Here is a 21,827-nt window from a genome sequence, read left to right on the forward strand (position 1 = left end):
GGCAGAAAGTGTCTTGTGTCTTCTGATGCACCTAGGGCCTAAATGGTTGGCTCTCAGGCCGCAGAATACACTCGTGTATTAGCATTCCGCCTCCGTTGTGAAGGATGGGCTGTTTGTATTGCTCACGCTCTCTGTCTGGGAACCTTCTGGGCCACTCCTTCCCAGGGTGCGGCTTAGTGTCAGGTTCTGTGGTCCTGTCCTGTCATAGGATCCACGGCTCCTCTGCCTGTCTTGGGAGGACTGGCCCAGCGTTCCCTCCACCCAGGGCGAGCTGGTCAGCTCCGGCAGGTGCTGAAATACTGGAACCAGATGTCTCTCCTCCACAGAACGTTGTCGGGCTTAGAGGCTCACAGAAACATGAGCTGCCCATCTGCCTTTGGGCCTGGGCTCCTCAGGTTGCAACAGGATTGGTTAGGACACCGAAGGGATTTTTATTTTTATGCAAGAAGGATCCCCAGAGACTGGTGGGTAGGATGAATTTATTTTGGAGAATAGCTGATATAATTTGCACCTGTAAGAGGCAAAGGTAATTTAGTGTGAGGAGACCCTTGAAGACCTTTAGCTCCGGAAGGAATATGAGAGCCAAAGTTGCCCTTGCCCTGGGGCGAGGGGGCAGAACCCGTGAAATCCTAGGTGGGAGAGCACCTTGGGATCTGCTGTGCTCGGTCTCAGTGAGCCTGTGTATGACATCCGGGGAATGAGGTTTGTCTGTCACTGTGTTAGGGAAGACAGAAGAACCTTGTCTTCCAGTGGCTTCCAGTGGCTTGTGGTGCGGGCGCATGCTAGGCATCAGGAGCAAGGATGGACTGATCTGGAGGCAGCCTCTGTGGAGGGAGAAGACTTGGCCTCCAGTCACTAGGAGACAGACTCTGTCCCTGCAAGGCCTGTGGTGTTGACATTGGTGGCACTGGAATTCAGATAAGGGACAGAGCCCTGCTGGTGTGAATGGAGGCCACACAGAGACCGGGACTTAAAGGATAAGCAGGATTAGCAGGGCAGAGGAGGGGAGCCCAGGGGTCAGGTGTGAGGAAAGGGGGAGGTGCCGGAAAGAGAGTTGGACTCTATTCTCAGCCTGGGGAAAGTGGTTCATGCTTTGGCTGTTTTGCGAGTCTCTTAGCCTCTGTGGGAACAAAGGAGAAGCCACCATTTCCACCCCAGACATGTTTCCCCCCATGCCTCCTCATCTCTGCCAAACTGGAAAGGGCAGTGTGCCCCGCAGGTCCTCTCAAGCTCGGATCGCTGGATCACTGAGCCTGGAGGGCCCCCTCATTTATTTAATCCTACCCTGCTATTCACTTTCTCTGCTCCTTGTAACCCTATAGCCGCCTCTCTCCTGCCACCCGACCTTGGAGTCTTCGTTCTCATGCCTGCCCAAACCGTATTTCCAAATCACAAATATAAATCATGTAAGTCCTTTGCGTTAAAAACTGGCAATTCTCCACTGTCCGCAGGACAAAGTCTAAACTTCAGGACTGTTATAACCTGGCCCCAGCCTCCTTTCTCTGGCTGTGTTCTGGGTCTGAGTGGCCAGTTAGGAGAAGTAAAAAGATTTTACAGTAAAGTATTCAAATTTTCTATGGTGCTAACAGAGTAGACCGTTCAGAAGCACTGGGGATGTGTGATTCCAACATATTTTCCTTATTTTTTTTTTTTAAGATTTTATTTATCAGAGAGAGAGAGTGAGCACAGGCAGACAGAATGGCAGGCAGAGGCAGAGGGAGAAGCAGGCTCCCCGCCGAGCAAGGAGCCCGATGTGGGACTCGATCCCAGGACGCTGGGATCATGACCTGAGCCGAAGGCAACTGCTTAACCAACTGAGCCACCCAGGCGTCCCCAACATATTTTCCTTATTAATCATCCAAAGCTGTAGCACAGAAGCGTTTATATTTACAGTGACCCCCCTATCACCAAGGAAAAGTTGAAATCTGGACAGTGACTCCTATTTTAAAAGACAGCAGAAAGATAAACCACACCTTTGGGGAAGGCTTTCTACCCAAAATGACAATTTTTTTTTTTTTAAATCTGCACTTAAAAAGATAAGCCGCAGCTTTCCAGAGAATATGTTTACAATGCACGCGAAGGAACTGTGCGGTGGTTGTAGGCACACACAGATCCTGATGGAGCTTGTCAGGAAACAGGGAGACCCTAGATAAGCAGGACGTGAGTGATGGCCAGAAAGCAGGCCCAGATATCCCAGACTCCTCCAAGCTGGCTCTTTTGCGGCCTGCGCGGAAGCGCTTAGCATCAAATGTACCATACCTTTTTGGTCACTCATTCGAATGGTACGTCTTGGAAGTGGAGGCAGGTTCCTTTTTGACTGAGCACGGGGCAGATACGAAGCCAAGCGAGACACTTGGGAGGTGGCTGCCCTGAGCATGTTTCAGAAGCGGTCTAGTCCCCACAGAGCAAATGAGGGGTAGAAAAGCAGGTGGCCCTAGGGGGCCTGTGGTGAGACTGCCTTCCCTCAGAGAGAACAGATGTCTGGGGCAGCACTTCTTGGGGCAGCAGTGGCTGTTTTAATTGGGGGAAGAAGGGTCACTGCGAGACAGAATCCTCGGTCCCCTGGAGCAGAAGGCCTTGGGCTCTAAGTGCTCTAGGGGCACACCACTGTGACCCCATCCTGCCCTGCCAGGGGCACGCTCATTCCAGGAGAGGAAAGCAAAAGAATATAGTGTCTGTGTCACTCACCGGGTTCAGTCGGCAGTGTGGACACTCCTCCCATGCACACTTGGAGGGGGCGGCGTTGCCAGGATTAGCGGCTGGCAGAGCCGTGCCTTCCCCTGGAGGGTGAGGTTGCCTCTTTCCCAGCAGCGAGCCTGTGGGGGCAGGAGGGGAGACAGTGCTGCCCAGCAGAGCGCGAGGCCGCCTGGATTCTCTTAATCCTCCTGGAGCAGCGGGTAGCCTGAGAAGCCCGAGCTGTGGGTCAGGTCGTGGCTGTGCCGACCTAACCACTAAAGAGTGGATGAGCCGGGCTGTCCAGTGAGTTTTTGCAGTCCGTCCTCACCCAAGTCAAGCCAAGTTGGTCCAAGGGAAAACAAAGCTGCAGGAAACATGGAACTTTCTTACACCTTCTTGAAAATGCAAGTCATGTTGCCTAGGAAATACTTCTCTCCTCTAGTGTGCTGCACCCCGCCAGCTCTGGAGCTATGGAAGAGGCAACTGAAGTTATTCCAAGAAAGCCCTGTAAGTTTGGTAATAAAATGAAGTGTCGTTTCTTTCCTGCCTCAAGGCTGGGGTTCTGGCAGTGCACATGGCCGAGAGGAAACTGTGCTCAGCTTTGGGAGGTGATTACGTGCTGGGCGCCTGCACATGCTGGCCCGGTGTCCTGGTAGGGCTGGGTGAGGGCACGCGTAGGGCCGTGTGCAAAGATTCCCAGTGCCGAATGCAGTGTGATGAGTGAGAGGGTGCCAATTGGTTGGAAGGATGTAGGTAAACAAGAGCAAATATATATCCAGCAGCGTGCAGCCTGCCCGAGTTCTGAAGCCGGCTGCTGGACTTGGCTGGCAGCCTCTCACTGAACTGGCTCTGGAGCAGAGGGGATTCTGCAGGACTGAGCAAGCAGGTGGCCTGCCCCTGCTACTTAGGGGGACACTTTTAAAGCATTTGCTCCTCCCATGACCAGGTAGTGTGGTGAGGGTGAACTGCTTGCTCGAATGGTGGGTAAAGGTGTGACCATGGACACTGCGATGGAGGAAGCTGGGGGTGAGACGCCCAGGAGCCCTGAGCCGTCCTTCCTGGCGACCCTGGGTGACCCACAGGTGACCCTGGTGTCCGTCCACAAGCGGTGGTCCTTCAGGAGGAACCCTGGGGCCAGGGGCTCCAGCAGGCCAGTGACTTCGGAGGAGGAAGGAGAGTGTTCACTGAAGGTTTTGAATGGAACACGGGGAATCCGTTCCAATCAGGTCAGTGCAATTGCTAAAGGGGTAAAAAGCCGAGGGGGAGTTGGCCGGGGCTTGCAGATGGAAGCTTCTCCCATGTCCTGAGAACTGGGGCTCAGGGAAGCCGGTCTCGGGAAGGGAGCCAGAGGCAAGGTGGATCTCCAGAGACGAAAGTCTATCACGGTAACTCTCTGGTTTTGTTGCTTATTTTTAGGATATTTTGTATGCCTCTGTGGAGCAGAAGTTTTGCAGAAGGCAACTCAGACAAAAATGGATTTTCCTCTCTTCTTATTTTTTTTTTTGAATGTGTACCTTATATTGTTAATATCCACATTTGACTAAATAAATATTTTGAGCATGTTGCTGCAAAACGAACTGCTCTTCTTAAGCAAATGAAAGTTTTGTTAACCCCAAGGTCAGATCATGTTCAAAAGTAGGGCAGTGTAACGTTTTATAAAGACGGTGCCTTTTCGTGGCATTTCCACGTGGGACTGGTGGTTTGTGTGGGGTCTTTTTTAGTGATAAAGGCAGATGGACACAAATACTGGTTAGATACAAAAGAAAATTTCCACAAGTCTCTTGCTCCTTTAAGAGTTATTTTTGTTTCTTCTGGTTTTAATGGCTTAAAAAGTCCCCAAAGCTAAAGGAAATTTTGTGAAAAGAAGATTTTGAAATGTACTCTGCAAAAGATTTACATCCGTTGAAGGAAATTTATGAATTTCTTTAATTTAGTGCATGGTCAACTTCTATATTTCTTCTTTGAGTGTCTCAGCAAAATATTAAATTTGGAAGGGGGAAATGCCTGACATTTCTTTAAAATGTTCAGACAATGGCTTTACAAAACCCACCGTATTTGAATGTGAAATATTCTCATCTTTACTGGCCAGTACTAATCTCTCATGACTAGGGGAGCCACCTGAACATGTCTGGGGGAGCCCTTCAGGAAGGAGGGCCTACGTAGAGGTCAGGGTAAAGGCTGTGGCCCTGAGTTCTGATGCAGATCCATGCTCTTCTGGTGCCAGGCTGGGGGACGTGGCAGGTGAGTTTCCGACTCCTCCAGCTTCCCATTCCCCACTGCAAATTGGAATGATCAGTCCCACCTCCTGGGATTGTGAAGGCACTTCGTGGAGTACTGTAGAAATACAACATGGTATTATTGATGCCCAAATTACTATATTCAGTAGAATTCCCAACTCAAGATGTGTTTGGTGCTCTCTGAGTGGCTGGGAGAACTGTGTCAGCCAGGTGATCTGTCAGAGCACAGTTCCAGCTATTTCCTTCTAAAGCTCTGATTGTGCTCATTGTATGGAACAAATTTACAATGAGGCAAGGGGAGTAAAGGAAAGTATTAGGAAGAAAATGTAAGCAACCATATGCCCCAGCCATATATGTGTACCTGTATCTACTTATTTATTGACAGGTACAGAAACAGGGGGTAATAGTGGTACATACATCTTATATTTTTTACTTAGTATTTGTGAACATACACCCCCACACATAGATATAGACATCTATATGTATAGCCTTTAATTGCAGTCCCACTTTTTTTTTTTAAGATTTTATTTATTTGACAGAGAGAAATCACAAGTAGGCAGAGAGGCAAGCAGAGAGAGAGAGAAGGAGGAAGCGGGCTCCCTGCCAAGCAGAGAGCCCGATGCGGGACTTGATCCCAGAACCCAGAGATCATGACCTGAGCTGAAGGCAGAGGCTTTAACCCACTGAGCCACCCAGGCACCCCATTCAGTCCATGCAGTCCCACTTTTAAATTTAGGATTATTTTTAGAAAGAATTCAAACGAATTATTCTAAAAAGGGGGAAATTTGTAGTAGCTGGTTTAGGATGGTAAGAACCAAGCTAAAAGTCATTTGTAAATGAGTACCTGTTCATTGCCAACAATGTATTGACCCAAAATCTGTCAAATCACACTTTGGGTCTACTTGAGATTTAAGTTATTTAATACTTGGTCTTTCTTTTTGATGATAGCCATTCTAATGGGCCTGAGGTGATACCTGGTTGTGGTTTTGATTTGCGTATCTCTGGTATTGACAATGTTGAGTCCCTTCACATGTACCTGTTGGCCATTTAGATGTCTTCTTTGGAGAAGTGTCTGTTTATCTGCTCTTCCCTTTTTAAAAATTGTATGTGTATAAATATAAATATAGATATTTTACTATTGAGTTATAGGAGTTTTTTATGTATTTTTGGATATTAACCCTTTATCAGGTATGTGGTTTGCAAATATTTTTTCCCATTCCATGGGTTGTCTTTTCATTTTGTTGATGGTTTCTTTGGCTGTGCAGAAACTATAGTTTGATGTGGTCCCACTTGTTTATTTCTGATTTTGTTGTTTGTGCTGTAAGTGTCATATGCAGAAAAGTCAGGACCTATGTCAAAGAGCTTTTCCCGCTATGTTGTCTTCTAGAGTTGTGTGGTTTCTGGTCTTCTGTTTAAGTCTTTAACCCATTAGGATTAATTTTTGTGAATAGTGTTAAGATATGGGTCCATTTTCATTCTTTTCCCATGTGAATATCTAATTTCTCCAGCACCATTTATTGACGAGACTGTCTTTTTTTCTCCATTGAGTATTGGCTCTTTTGTCAAATATTACTTGACTGTACATTGTTTCTTTAAAAAAAGTTTTTTTGACTACCTCCATTTTTTTTTCTGAAGATTATTTTTATTTATTCGCTTTTCTTAAGATTTTATTTATTTGACAGACAGAGATCACAAATAGGCAGAGGCAGGCAGAGAGAGAGGGGGAAGCAGGCTCCCTGCTGAGCAGAAAGCCGGATGCAGGGCTTGATCCCAGGACCCTGGGATCATGACCTGAGCTGAAGGCAGAAGCTTTAACCCACTGAACCACCTGGGCACCCCTGAAGATTATTTTTAGTACCAGGTTCTTATTGTGCATTATAGGGTAGCATATGCTATAAACATGCGTTTACACCTAAGTCTTTCAAAGGGATATATTTGTTTTATGTTGAGCTGATCGTACCTATATTTCTAGGCAAAAGCTTACATTTGTTAGCCATTATGGAATACAATTTTGTATGATAAAATAGTAACTGTGGTATTTCACCAAATCTGACAACCATGTGGAATTTATCGATAATAATAATGGGCAAAAATAATCCAAAGGTCATTGACTTCTGTCATATAATTATCTAAGTTACTAGTGTTGGTGTGACATTTCTTCCATCGTGTTCTTTTAATTTCGGCAAACGATATAAGGGAATGGTGACCTTATGATTCTGACTTAGACTGTTTCATTCAAATGTAAAAACATATTTGAAGACACTGACAGTTGCTTGATAGTGACAGGCCTGTTGTACAAAATTTCTTTGATGGGAGGGGCTTGAAATACAGTATTATCAGAGAAGGTTCTGAAGCAGAAAAATGCTGTTGATTCGAAAAAAGTCTGATGGAACTGTTTTTGTGATAGACCTAAGTTAAAAGCCACGGAATTCTCTGAAATGGTTAATAGTAAAGCTGTTGTAAATGAGACTGCAAACAAGCTTTCTGAGGTAGTAATTGCGAAGTACTTCTTGGAGAGGTCTTAGAGTTTGTGAATTTCTAAATTTTATTTTGTCATAGGTCAAAAACAACATGTGTTGTATGTATATATTGAGACTAGTTAATGTAACTTTATTCACTTTTTCTCCCAAACAAATAATGGATATACTGCATCCCATTTCTCAGGAAGAGTTCATACTTTTCCTTACTGTGGTCAAGAGAAGGAAACAGGCAATACATCTGTTCAGAATTTCCCAGAAAGTACACCGTCAACACCGAGAGCTGGGGTGGCTCCAGAGCCTGAGGTCCAGGTGTTTCACACACAGCCCAGGCCTGTAGTTGGCCTCATCAGTGCTTGAATTAATGCCTGAGTTTTGGTTAGTTTTGTTTTGGTTTTTTTTTTTTCTTCAGTAGATAAAATCTAAATAATAGTTTCTGGAACTTGGTGAAACATCATGAAAAAACAGTTTGAAGGGGTTGGAGTGGGATTTGGGTGAATATGGACACGAGTTTTAATGGTTAGTTTTCCTTATCAGTTAAGTGGTGGACATAGTAAGTTCCCTGCTTACCTATTTGGGCCGCTTTTGAGGACCTAATGAGTCATGCTTGTCTTCCTAGTCATTCCTTTTCAAACATTTATGATGTCAGCTTTTTTTAAAAGATATTATTTATTTATTTATTTGACAGAGAATAACAGAGAGAGGGAACACAAGTAGGGGGATTGGGAGAGGGGGAAGCCAGCTTCCCCCAGGCTAGGAGCCTGACGTGGGGCTTGATCCCAGAACCCTGGGATCATGACCTGAGCCACCCAGGAGCCCCTGATGTTAGCTTTTTAAATCCTTTTGGTTTTCAGGCCTTCCTGCAAAACTGTAGAATCGGCTTTCTCACTACCCCATTTTATCTGTAGCTAAGAAAACTGAGGCTCAGATTTGCTCGGACGTGGCTGGAATTCATATCCAAGACTGTCAGACATACCCTCAATAAATCCACAGCACTTAAGAAGGGCAGATATTTAAACAAATATGTGAAAATATTTTTTAGAGTATAAAGCCATGTGTCATCAGGGCACCACTGTTGTCGTCTGGTTAATATCATTGTTGTTGATGTTGTGTGGTTTAACATACTCTTTGCCTTAGAGAAACTGAAAACCACATTTGTTTTCTGGTATAAAATGACACTTTTTTGGGACGCCTGGGTGGCGCAGTTGGTTAAACGACTGACTCCATCCAGCTCAGGGCGTGATCCTGGAGTCCCGGGATCGAGTCCCACATCAGGCTCCCAGCTCCATGGGGAGTCTGCTTCGCTCTCTGACCTTCTCCTCGCTCATGCTCTCTCTCACTGTCTCTCTCTCTCAAATAAATAAAATAAAATCTTAAAAAAAAAAAAAAAGACACTTTTTAAAATTTTAATTTTAGTAACTGGAAAAAAATACATAGTTTCACCCATGGTAGCCTCAATTTTATGTATTAATACATAAGCATATATTCATGTAATTGTGTACATACAGATTTAACAATGAGACATGGACCCTTCCTCAGTGGAGTTCTAGAGACTGGTGCCCAACTGCCTGGAGTGTTTCATGTGGGATCTTTTCTTGAGTCAAACAGTCTCTTCTGACCCTCCCTCCCTTATGAACCTCTGATACCCAGACATTTCTTAGAGAAGAATAGGGCCTGGCAATGACTCATTCACACGGTATTCGGGAGGATGTAGGGGGTTCCAGAAGCACTTCCACCTTTCCTTGTGTCCTGCCTCGTCTTAGAAGTGTGGTTCCCTGAATGTGTTTGCAGTCAGGCATACTGGAGAAAGCAGAGTGAGTACTGACGTTCTCTGGTAGTTTTTCTGAGTAGTTCTGAGTAGTTCTGTAGTTCCGAGGTCACAGAGACAGCTAAAGGTAACGCACTAAGGGATGAAGGAAGGCTAGGGTAAGACTCAGGCAGCTGAGCTCTGAGCTCCTGGCCACTCCTCTGTCTCCTGACCGTGCTCATTCACTTCGCTGTTAGCCTCTTGGTTATGTGGCAGGTAAGATGTGGCTCTTTTTCCTTGTTTTCTGATTTTGCTTTTTTGCATTTTGCTTTCCTGCATTGTTGTCTCTTCCTGTAATTAACATGGCTAAAAGGAAAATGTAACCTTAAATGTTGTTTTAAAAAAATAGCCTACTGGACTTTTGAGCTGGATTTAAATCCCAGCTGTTATTTAAATTGATTTGTGACCTTTGATAAGTCTGAGACTGTTTAAACAGTAAAATGGTGATAAGAATACTTATTTGTAGAATTATCTTGAGTACTAGGGATATAAAATGCCATCCTCATCAAATAACACTGAGAATCATTAACTATTTGCTCTTACGGGATCTGCATACATATGAAAACAGCAGGACGTCTCTGTTTTTTGAATTCCACAAAAGTTCAAGTGCCCCGAGTTGTATGAGGTGCAGGTTAGAGGCTGGAAGAGTTGCATGCTTATAGAACATTTCTGCCTCCTGAGTTGTTAAGGGTGTTACACACCCTTCAAAGTTAGAGAGGTCTCAAGGCTAAGTTGGGCCAGTGGTAGGTATCCTTAAGGTTAATAGGGATCCCAGTGGAATGAAATCTCAAACATGGCTAGTGTGTGTTGTATCATGCACATAGTAGAGTTGTTCTTTGATTTGTGGTCACAGACATTTTCTACAAAGTATGTAATTTTCTGGGATTTTCAGTTTCAGTCTTGCTCTGAAAACTTTCGTCCAAACATGCACCCCATTTCCAGTTCCTTCTTCATACTAGACTGGCCTAGCTACAGATCTTATTTTCCTTTTCCTGGCTCCACCTTAGTGAATCAACCGTTTATATCCCTTTATACATCTTTTCTTTTACAAGCCCTGGACTCACAGCAACTTCCATGTGGCCTGGGTGTCTACATTAGCAAAGAATTGAGATTCATGTTTGGATTCCCCTATGTGCAAATCCCCCCTCTTCCTGTGTTGCCAGTCCCTTCTAATCCTGATGCCCACCATACTAATAGTTTGTTAAAAATTCAAAACCTAGCAGAAGTTCTTCCCCAACCTGTTGGGCTTGCTGAAGAGGTCCCAGACATCTGTCCTCAAGAAATATATAATTTAGTGAGAACTAGGCAACACTGGGGTTCTTTAAGGTTTTCCCTGGACACAGTTAGTCCCTGGACCCCCTCTTCAATGTCCATGATTGCTTCTTGAGCCCTTAACCCTCAGTGTGTGTTTGTTTTCTGAACTCATTAAGAATTTTTCCCCCCAAAGATCCTCTTAATTGAAGAATGGAATTAAAAACACACATACACACCACGTGTGTACACTTAAAAACTATTTAAATCCGAGCAAGTGTTATGAGGTTGCTTCTAAACCAACATAGACTCTGGTGTTTCATAAAGTTGTGGTACGTGCAAAGCTTTATCTTTCATAGCTACTTGTCATTAGAAACTTGCCTGGTCTAGAAGGGGGACCTCTGAGTATTGTTTGCTACAAACAAATAGCTTCCAATGCTTCTGCAAACCTTTTTGGCAGAAGCATAGATCCATAATCCCAGGATTAAGAGCTAGCATTGTGGCTTGGGGTTTGCGGAGTTTTAGCTAGACCTACCTAGGACCAAGCAAAATAAGTTGGATAGTAAATCATTAGGTATTTGTTTTTCCAACAGACTAGGAGATTGAAGGTTATGATTTGTTTTAAGGAGGCATTTCTGCTTATTAAGATACTATATTGGGACACCTGGGTGGCTCAGTGGGTTAAAGCCTCTGCCTTCGGCTCAGGTTACGATCCCAGGGTCCTGGGATAGAGTCAGGGAGCCTGCTTTCCTTCCTCTCTCTTTGCTTGCCTCTCTGCCTGCTTATGATCACTCTCTGTCAAATAAATAAATAAAATCTTAAAAAAAAAAAAGATATTACATTAAGGTGAGCATCCTTGAATATCTTAGTTTTTCTTTCATCTTTTTCAATTAAAAAAGTATTTAATACCAGTTACAATCTAGTCATGGTTCTAAATTTTCTTTATACTCACGTTATTTTAACTTTTAAACTAATTATTTTTTAGAATTTGGTAACACGTGTACATTAGACAAGAGGTTATACACTGAAAAGTAACTCTTCCTTCAGCCCCTTCTTGCCTCAGCCCTGGATCCTCCTTAGATCCTCCCGGAGACAGTCCATGCATTTGTAGCCAGCTCCGTGTCTAGTATTCTTTTTCTCACAGATAGTGCTGGCATGCTATGATAGACTTCCTGTGGTGGCCCTCCCAGTGAACTGCACCTCCCTGTATTGAAGTCCTTCTGTAAATTCCTCCATATTGACTGAGCTTGGCCATGTGACAGACTTTGGCCAACGGTGACTTAGCAAGTGTGATGCAGGCAGAGGCTTGGTAAGTGCTTGCACATTGGAACTTGTTCTCTGGGAACGTTCACAATTGTGACACTGCCGCTCAGAACCCAGAAAACAGCAACTGTGAGGTACCCAACCTAGCCACATGGAGATTCTTCACGAAAGAGAACCGAGGTCCCTGCCCATGGCTATTACAGCAGCCAGCCAGCATCAACCTGCCAGCCATGTGATGGACGGACCATCTTCTTGGGAATAGAACCTCCAGCCCCATTGACACCACTCCAGATGATGCCATGAGGAGCAGAGACAGGCTTTCCCTGCTGAGCCCCATCCACACGGAGACCATGTGAGCTGTTCTGAGCCACTAGATTTACGTTATCATGCAGCAACAGAGAACTGAAACACTGTAGTCACTCTGTATTGTGTCCTGCTTTTTTTCACTGAATGATATATTTGATAATCTATTTCAGTATATGTAGAGTTACCTCATTCCCTTTTTTAAGAGCTGGATAGCAGTCCTTTGTATTGCTCTGTAGTGATTGAATTAATCAACCTCTTATTGATGGACATTTATGTTTCCAGTTCTTTGTCATCAATATCTTCACTGCATGCTTGCTTTTATACATGAATAAGTATATTTATTGAGTAAATTCTTAGAGATGGAGTTGCTGGGTCAAAGGATCTTTGGCTCCATCATTTTAATATGCACTTCCAAACTGCCCTCATGAGAGGTTATACCCCAGCCATAAGGCAATGCTGTTGGAATGTCACATCCCTGCCTTGCTGTTGTTTTGGCATATATTGAAAAGGCATTTATATTTCCTTTTGATGACCTTCCTTTTTTTCTGGTGGGTAGTTGGCCTTTTTCTTTTTAGAAGGAGCTTTTATATTTTAAAAAAATTAGCTCTTCTTTAATATGAAGCAAATATTTTCTCCCCCTCCATTTCTCATTTATCTTTTTCCTTGGTTAGAGCAATGTTTTCTCTCTTTTTTTTTTTTAAACATTCTATTTATTTATTTGACAGACAGATCGCAAGTAGGCAGAGAGGCAGGCAGGAAGAGAGAGGAGGAAGCATGCTCTCCACGGAGCAGAGAGCCTGATGCGGGGCTGGATCCCAGGACCCTGGGATCATGATCTGAGCCGAAGGCAGAGGTTTTAACCCACTGAGCCACCCAGGCGCCCCGAGCAATGTTTTCTCTTAATTGTGTTTATTAGATTTATCAGTCTTCTACAGCTTTGGGATTTTCTTGTTTTTCTATTTCTTTTTTCATGTTTAGACTTTCCCCTGCCTGAGATTATAATTGGTATTCTCCTGTGTTTTCTTGTTGTATTATTACTGTTTTTCTTTTTACATCTTCATCTCTGAGCTTCCTGAAATATTTCTTGATATATAGGCTCCAAATTCTATGTTTCCTAGTTGTCCATTAAAACTGTCATGCCATGCCATCCTTATATACTACATTTCCATACTTATACCACAGGTAATCTAAGTATATTTATTTAATGCAATAAACTCTTTTGAGTTGCCATCCCATATATTACTTATTTTCTCTGCTACTTTAGGACATACTACAGTGAATTTTATTTTATCTTATTTTTTTAAAAGATTTTATTTATCTATTTGACAGAGAGAGTTAGCGAGAAAGGAACACAAATAGGAAGAATGAGAGAGGGAGAAGCAGACTGAGCAGGGTGAGCAGAGAGCCTGATGCAGGGCTCGATCCCAGGACCCTGGGACCATGACCTGCGCTGAAGGCAGACACTTAATGACTGAACCACCCAGGGGCCCCTACAGTGAATATTTCTTAAAACGATTCTTTATAATTGTTAATCCCAGATTAGTTTAGGATTTCCTTTGTGGATGTACAAATGAACATTTATAGTCTGCTTTGAAAATTATTTAAACTTTAATTTTGTTAAGCTGCTCAGAAGCCGAAGTTGGAAAGATGGGCATTTTAATGCACAGGAATATGGAGGAGATCATTCCCTGTAACTGAGATTCATCTGGAGATATAAGTAGGATTGGGAAGGGACAGAGAGTGGTGTGCTTTCTGATCCTGTGCCATAAAGGAAGGCCTGTTCCCGAATTTCAGAAGCACATAATAGTATTGGTATAAAAACTATATCTAATCAGGAGCGTGGGGAGGCTGGGACCCTGCGAAAGGAAGATTTGGTTTTCCTAATAGAATGGCTGAAGCCACTTCATTATGGGAAAAAAGAAGTCAGGAAATTATTTTTGTACTCTGGTACATTAAGAAAATGCATCCATTTAATTTGGAGAAGCCCTTGTGATTAAAAGTAATGACTACAACTGTCCTGGACCCCTGGGGTGGGGGGCAGTGCCACTCAGTGGAGGCAAAACTGAGAAGTTCCTCCAGCCTTGCCCCACCCGCCCCTTTGAGCAGCCACTCATGCTCATTTCCCCTGGCTTCTGCAGCATACTTCCAGACCTTTTATCCCACAGGCCTGTGGTCTGACCCCACGGGGCTCGGCGGGTCTGCATTTGGAACAGGTGCCTATGGCTGTTAAATTTAAGCCCTCCTATGAGAATGTATGGACAGCCCTGGAAAGAGAGACAGAATTAAAGTGTTGCCCAATGGACATAAGTGCGTTGCGGCAGGATCCAAAGTGTGCAGGGAGATTTCAGGAGACCCCCACAGGTGGGCCAGCCGCACCACGCTTATTTCTTCCTGAGAGAAGCCTGCACTTCTTCTAGGTAAGAAAACACATGTCGCTAAGGTGGGCAGTTGACATCTAGGTTCGGAGTCACAGAATGTTCGAGCCCATCAGAGCCATTTCATTTGGTCAATCATCTTTTTGTAGCTTTCCTTCCTGAGTTTTACAATCTTAAACTCTGGGGCTGTGTTGGCACCGGTGGCATTGTTTTTCCTTTTCTCAGTGCCAGACAAGCTGGGCTATTTTAGCAAATACTTAGTTTCAAGGATTAAAAAAAAAAAGAAATGTTCTTTCTTTTCCCTTTAGATCTTGTCTAAACTTTCTTGGCCCGCTCGTGCCCGGGAGCCAGCGATGAAGCAGAGTTTTGCCTTTGACAATGTCGGCTACGAAGGTGGCCTGGATACTGTGGACCCCCCTCAGACGGCCACTGGCACCATCAGCATTTCGGGCATGACTTGCCAGTCATGTGTAAAGTCTATCGAGGGCAGGATTTCCAGCCTGAAAGGCATCGTGAGCATTAAGGTTTCCCTGGAACAGGGCAGTGCGACGGTGAGGTATGTGCCGTCCATCCTGAGCCTGCCGCAGATTTGCCGTCACATTGAGGACATGGGCTTTGAGGCCAGCGTTGCAGAGGGAAAGGCTGCCTCCTGGCCCTCGAGGTCCTCGCCTGGCCTCGAGGCTGTGGTCAAGCTTCGGGTGGAAGGCATGACCTGCCAGTCCTGCGTCAGCTCCATCGAAGGCAAGCTCGGGAAACTGCAGGGAGTAGTGAGAGTCCGAGTGTCCCTCAGCACCCAGGAGGCAGTTATTACATACCAGCCTTACCTGATTCAGCCCCAGGACCTCAGGGACCACGTCAGCGACATGGGCTTTGAAGCTGTCATCAAGAACAAAGTGGCGCCCGTAAGCCTGGGACCCATCGATATCGGGCGCTTACAGAGCACCAACCCAAAGACCCCTTTGGCTTCTGATAACCAGTCTCTCAATAACTCTGAGACCTCGGAGCACCAAGGGAGCCACACGGTCACCCTGCAACTGAGAGTAGATGGAATGCACTGTATGTCTTGTGTCCGGAATATTGAAGAAAACATAGGCCAGCTCCCCGGGGTTCAAAGTGTTCAAGTGTCTTTGGAGAGCAGAATGGCCCAAGTACAGTATGACCCTTCTCGTGTCACCGCCACCGCCCTGCAGAGGGCCATCGAAGCGCTTCCACCTGGGAACTTCAAAGTCTCTCTTCCTGATGGTGTGACAGGAAATGGGACAGGTCTCAGGTCTTCCAACCGTGTTGTCCCTGCCCCCACGCCGAGACCCCATGTGCAGGGGGTGTGCGATACTGTGGTGCTCGCCATTGCTGGCATGACCTGTGCGTCCTGTGCCCAGTCCATCGAAGGCCTCATCTCCCAAAGGGAAGGGGTACAGCGGATATCGGTCTCTGTGGCTGATGGGACTGGCGTGGTTCTCTATGATCCATCTGTTACTAACCCGGAAGAACTCCGAGCTGCTGTTGAAGAAATGGGATTTGAGGCTTCAGTCATTTCTGGTATGTGGTTGACCCACGTGAAGCTCACCCTGGGGTCTCCTCCTCTGCTTACAACAGAGGGCCTGCAGGGTGGGGTGGGGAGGGCACGCTTGCTGCTCACCTGTCAACAAGGGTGACTGAATTCTGCAGCTTTTCCTTGTATGTTAAGTGTGTTAATGTAGAAGAAATAGAATTTTTTGGTGGGTAGATTCTGCCTCTCATGGAGCTGGGACTGAAATGCTAAGCTCTTTGTTTTTTTTTTTTTCTGAAGAGAACTCTAATTCTGTGTTTTTTTTTTTTTTAAAAAGAGTCCTGTGGTAGCATCAGGACCTTCTCTCTCCAAAGGAACCATCATCACGTTCTGCAATTTCTCTGCTGAACAAAACAGTACAAGCAGAACCTTAGTCCCACCACCGGGAGCGCATTCTGTTGAAAGTGGGAATTAAGGAGGGGATGCGGTGATGATGGCTTGCCCTCCTCAGTGGCCGTGGGGAGAGGCGCGCATTTCTGCCGTGTGCCCTGTGAGACCTGTGAGCGGTGGGCTCTGCCCAGAGCCGATGTTGTAGCGCAGCAGGCCGAGTCCCGTGTGAGCCGGCGAGGGCAGGGGACGGGGCGGGGATGCTGGAGGCAGCTCAGGTGCGCTGGGGTTGCCGAGAGGAGCGGCTGAGCGTGAGCACTCAGGAGGTGGTGGGACCAACCAGGCAGCAGATGGGCCACTCCGAATGGGCCACGTGTCCAGCTGAGCCGGTCTTCTCTGCAAAGGTGAGGGGTGTCAGCGGTGGGTTTTAATCCAGAGGCGGTGCAGGGGAGTCCACACTAGAGCAGGCTGGTCGTGGTCAGTGCAGAGTGGACTGAGGCCCGGAGGGCTCACAGGACACTGTGTGACAGATGACATGGGGCTGGAGAGCAGGGGATGGATTAGAACGATGGATTAGATGGATCCAGAAGGTCGTGTCCAGCAAGCTTGGTCCGGGTGAGGCCTGTGATATACGGTGGGCCGGGGAGGAGGGGAGAGCCTGTGGCCAGACCAAGCTGCGGGAGGACAGCAGAATTCTGTCAGAGAATTCTGACAGCTGAATTCTGGCAGAGTGGGGCTGGAAATGCACATTTGGGTGGTGGGAGCCAGGGGAGATGACAAAAGTCCGGGGAAAGGGAGTGTGATCCGGGACAAGCAGAGGGAGGAACCTGAGGGCACTGATGTGGAAGGAAAGGTATCTAGAGAATGAGATTTTCACAGACAAGGACAGCATCCTGGAAGTAAAGGAAGCTGTTTCAAGGAGGCAGTTATGGGGCCTCAGGCTCCACGTAACTAGGAGGTGGTGGCTCGGGTGAAGGGGTGCCTAGCTGCATGGTGCGGGGAGGTGCAGCCCTCCAGGAGCTTAACTGAGGAAGGACGGAGGTGATAGATGGGAAGGGGGTTTGCAGAGAGGCTGAAGATGAGGGGGAGCTGGACATGCAAGGGACAACTGGCTTTGATCCCAAGATACAGGCCCTGGACAGCAGTGCAAGTTACAGATGGGACCAGGCCGGTAGAGCCCCATCAGCCTGCGTGGCAGCCTGTGCCATAGGGCGGTGGCCAGCCCGGCTCTCGGAAGGGCTCGTGGGCAAAGACCCGTGGCCGTGCTCAGGGCCAGCCGGGTTTGGGTTTCCCACATCCACCTCGCGGTAGCCGCCAAGATAAAGTGTGTCTCCTTGAAAAGTTCGCTCTGTCATGGTGCTTCCCTGCACACACTCCCTTATAGGGAGTGGGTAGGTCATGTAGAATGACTTGGCCCTGTTCTGCACTTTGTCTTTTGTACCCGGTTTCAGGAAGGAGGTTGTTTTTAAACAAAAATCAATAAGGAAAACACAATGGAACAGTAAATCCTGTACTTGAAAGGTAGGAAACGTAGTACAGAGTCATCATCTGCTGTATTTGTATGAGGTTTCAAGTCTTTCAACAGTAGAATCAGGTTGTTGGCAGGAAAAAGATATTTGCATTGAACTGTATAATCCAGAGTAACTGGATTTGACTAAATAAATCTAGAAAGAAAAGAGCAGTGCTTTTTATTGGTCAGAATTATGAGAATTATGTTTTTAGCCCAAGAGGTATTCAATGTACCAGATTTAGCAAATAAAGATACAGGACACCTAGTTAGATTTGAATTTCAGGTAAGCAGTGAATACTGTTTCAGTCAAAGTGTGTCCCATGCAGTATTTGGGACATACTTATACTAAGAAGTTATTTGCTGTTTTTTATGAAATTCAAATTTAGCTGGGCATTTTGTACTTCACCTGGTGGTTTTTAAAACTTAGGATGACCCAGGAGTACCCTGGTGACCATCTTTCTAGCCACTTAAATGCTGAGAAGGCATTATTTGTATTTGGCTGGTCATTCTGGAACAATCAGGAAGAGGAACTTTTTGAACACCTTGGACTCAGCAGCACCCAGCACATAGTAGGTATTTGTGGGGGGAGAGGGAGTGGAAGAGAAAGAAAAGGCTGGGACGGGCGGGCTCATGGGGTAGCTCAGTGACAGGATTTAACCCAGGGCATGACTCAGAAAATGTTAGAGAGAGCTGAATAACCACACCGGGAACGGGAAGGAAACCGAGAGATGACTGAGAGCAGGAGGGTCTGAGGGAAGAGCGCCCCCAAGAGCCGGGGGCTGAGCCGGCGGCACCGGAACTTCTAAGGGAGAGGCTGTGGCCAGGAGCTGGGCTCCCAGTAAGTAGGTGGGAAACACTTCGGGCTTTCCCTCTTTCTGTCCTGTTGTTTCCCACTGGTTACCTCCCATGTGTCAGATTTAATCACAAGCCAGTTAGCAAGGGAGCCTGGGAAAAGTGGTTTAGCAGGGGTCAGCCCCCTTGACAATAGGGCTGGGAGAAGGAAGGGAGCAGTCTGAGAGCGTGTGTGCAAGTGGTGGGCATTGAATTTCGGCCAGCTTACTGGACAGCTAAATATATAGACCTGGTTTGTGTCTAGAAATCAGCTCTGCATGTGTGCACTGGTTTGCATGGTAAGTATTATCTGAATGAGTGAATGAACAGATGAATTACTATATGAATATACCATGAGGAAAAGTCGTCTGTCATGTGCAACATGTTCCCCTCACCCTTGTAAATGGGCAGTGTCCCTCTGGGGGCACTGTTCCATGACCCCAGCATGTGTCATGGGGCTTCTGAGTCCCAGGCACTGTGCCGGCTGCCGTGAGTGCTCAGAGGCAGTCCAGGGCCTGCCCACATGTGGTTCCCGCTTGGCCAGGGAAGCATCTCAGAGACCCATCATCCAAGGCAGGTTGGAATAAATGTGACAAGGAAAGTGTTGGTAGAGCGCTCTTGAGATTCAGAAGGGGAAGAAAGAATCCAGCATCTGGACTTGATGATTAGAGGTGACTTTGGAGCTGGGCTTGAGTCAGACAATAGAGAGGGTCTCAGCAGGCAGAAAAGGGCAGGACTGCGCCAGACAAGACGGAGGAGATCCAGCACAGGCCCGCGGGCAGGAGTCTTCCTGCTCTGTCTTGGGAATGGTCTGGCTTGGGTGGAAATAGAATATAAGTAATGGGAGATAAGGTCAGCCAGGCTGGCACTCTAGTGCAAGCCACCATCCTCTGTGACCTGGGTCCTGGAAGAGGCTGGGAACTAGTCTCCCTGCTTCTGAGCCTTTCAGCCTTACAGTCTGTTTCCTGCCCAGCATTCACAGTGTTCCTGTTACTCTGCTGATACTCTTAAACCTTCCCATGTATATTGTGAGAGGGGTTCCTTAGGGAGCTCTAGAAGCCCCCTGCCTGACTCCCCACCTTTCTGACCCCTTCCCAGTCCTCATAGCAAGTTTGTTCTCACCTCAGTGCCTTGTACTTGCCACCCCCCGGTCTGGAATATGCTTTCCCCAATATCCACATGGTGCACTTCATTTCATCTATATTCTGGACTTTTACCAAAGTGTATGTAATTTATATTTAGAAGTGCATAGATTTGCATTATACATGGTGGTTTTGTAATCTCTTTCACCCCGCAGTTTATCATAAACATGCCTAGAGGTCCATCCATACGTCTGTGACGCCATGTGCAGCGGCTGCATAGCATTCAGTTGTGGGGATGAGATACAACTTAGTTTCCAGTTGGACTTTTCGCATCTACTTTTTGTGCGTGTGATTGTAGATAATACCAATAGCGATCTTTGAGGCTACATTTTTTGTACATAATTAGTTATTTCCTTATGATACCTTATAAATTCCTGAAAGTGTTCATTACTGGGTCATAGAATATGAACTTTATTTCATTCCATTACAAATATTTATTGTGCCTCTACTAAGTGCCAAGTAGTTAGAGGTACTGTTTTTGATAATATTGTCAAGTAGACTTCCAGAAAGTCAAACCAATTTACATGCCCACCCATTATCTTAGTGTAGATGAAAAAAAAAAATGGGACCGAGTAATACAGACTTTTTGGGGTTTTGTTAGTTCATTTCAACTTTCTTTAATGATCTCCAGAAGCCCAGAATTTAGGTGAGTTAAATCCCAGTGTGGGAGAATGGCAATGTGTAGATTGTAGGTTAGTAAAGGAGTCCAAAAATTTGTAATAGGACAAATATTATTAAAATTGTTGACCACAATATTTGGATAGAAAGACAGGTGAATCCAAAAAACAGGTGATAGACTAGGAAAATGGGGAGGGGTTGAACAGGTGCAGGGGGGTTGGGCAGGTACGGTGCAGGTGGATGGGTGCCGGAGATAGAATGTGGAGAGGTTGTGGCCATAAAACAGCTTTTGTGAGTTTGGCATCCAAAGGGCAGGGTCATTTTGAACAATGACCGAGTCCAGGAAAGTACTTTCTGTCATCAAAATTGTGTGACTTTCTGGAGTGATAGAAACTCTCTAGGTCTCGATCTGGGCAGTTAGTTACATATGTGGGTCCATATGTGGTGGGCAGAGAAATGGCCCCCAACGATGTCTGCGCCCTCGTCCCCAGAGCTCAGCAGGGGGAAGGATGATCTTTTCAGTTTATGTGCTGAATCAACTGGGTATCCAAATGGAAAGAGATTCACCTTAACACTCACCTCGTAACCTACCCAAAGTTAATTTTCTGTATGGCAAATACTGTGGAAGTTTATGAAAGTAACAGCTTCTAGAAGAAAACAGTATGGATCTTTTCAGTGTTGAGCTGGACAGATCTGCTACCGGAGCACAAAACATGCTAACTGCTAAAGCTGGTTTAGTTGGTTGGTAAGTTGGGCCTCTGTCCGAAGAGCCACCGTGAGCTGGAAGCGCGGGGGCAGAACACAGCCCGGCGCGGGTACAGGCAGCATGGATGCCCGACAAGGACTCGTGTCCTGAGTGCATCCGGGATGCAGGCAAACAACAGGGAAAGGCGAACAACTCACTAAAGGGCTCTGGGGTCCACTGGGTTCTTGTGGGGAGAAGCAAACCTCTGCTAAGGAGAATGGGATCCTTAGTGCTTAAAGGCACAGATCCTGGGGGTAAAGAGACCTGCTTTAGAAACTAGCTTCATCACTTAGTACCTGAGGGGTCGAAAGCACATTATAAAATTTCTTTAACCCATTTCTGTCTGTACAATGGGGATGATAGCCTCTGTACCACAGAGAGCTATTTTAAAGGAGGTCATCCGGGGCGCCTGGGTGGCTCAGTGTGTTAAGCCGCTGCCTTCGGCTCAGGTCATGATCTCAGGGTCCTGGGATCGAGTCCCGCATCAGGCTCTCTGCTCAGCAGGGAGCCTGCTTCCCTTCCTCTCTCTATGCCTACTTGTGATCTCTCTCTCTCTGTCAAATAAATAAATAAAATCTTAAAAAAAAATTTAAAAATAAATAAATAAATAAATAAAGGAGGTCATCCCTGTGCTTAGTGGAGGGCCTGGTGAGTTCTTGTTGTTGTCATTGTCTGATTAGAGCACTCCTCTCGCTGGAACATTCCATTCTTGA

General features: G+C 46.0%; 1 protein-coding gene across 3 annotated transcripts in view; it reads left to right on the forward strand.

The window, feature by feature from the left end:
* Nucleotides 1-21,827, forward strand: part of ATP7B (ATPase copper transporting beta) — a 72,214-nt gene that overhangs the window by 17,059 nt on the left and 33,328 nt on the right. For all 3 annotated transcript variants that reach the window (XM_044249657.1, XM_044249659.1, XM_044249658.1), the window contains exon 3: nucleotides 14,701-15,931. In XM_044249657.1, coding sequence (XP_044105592.1) covers nucleotides 14,746-15,931 — 1,186 coding nt within the window. In that variant the 5' untranslated portion in view covers nucleotides 14,701-14,745. The remainder of the gene's footprint in view (nucleotides 1-14,700; nucleotides 15,932-21,827) is intronic.

This window comes from Neovison vison, chromosome 5, assembly GCF_020171115.1.
Source record: "Neovison vison isolate M4711 chromosome 5, ASM_NN_V1, whole genome shotgun sequence".
Lineage (NCBI taxonomy): Eukaryota > Metazoa > Chordata > Mammalia > Carnivora > Mustelidae > Neogale > Neogale vison.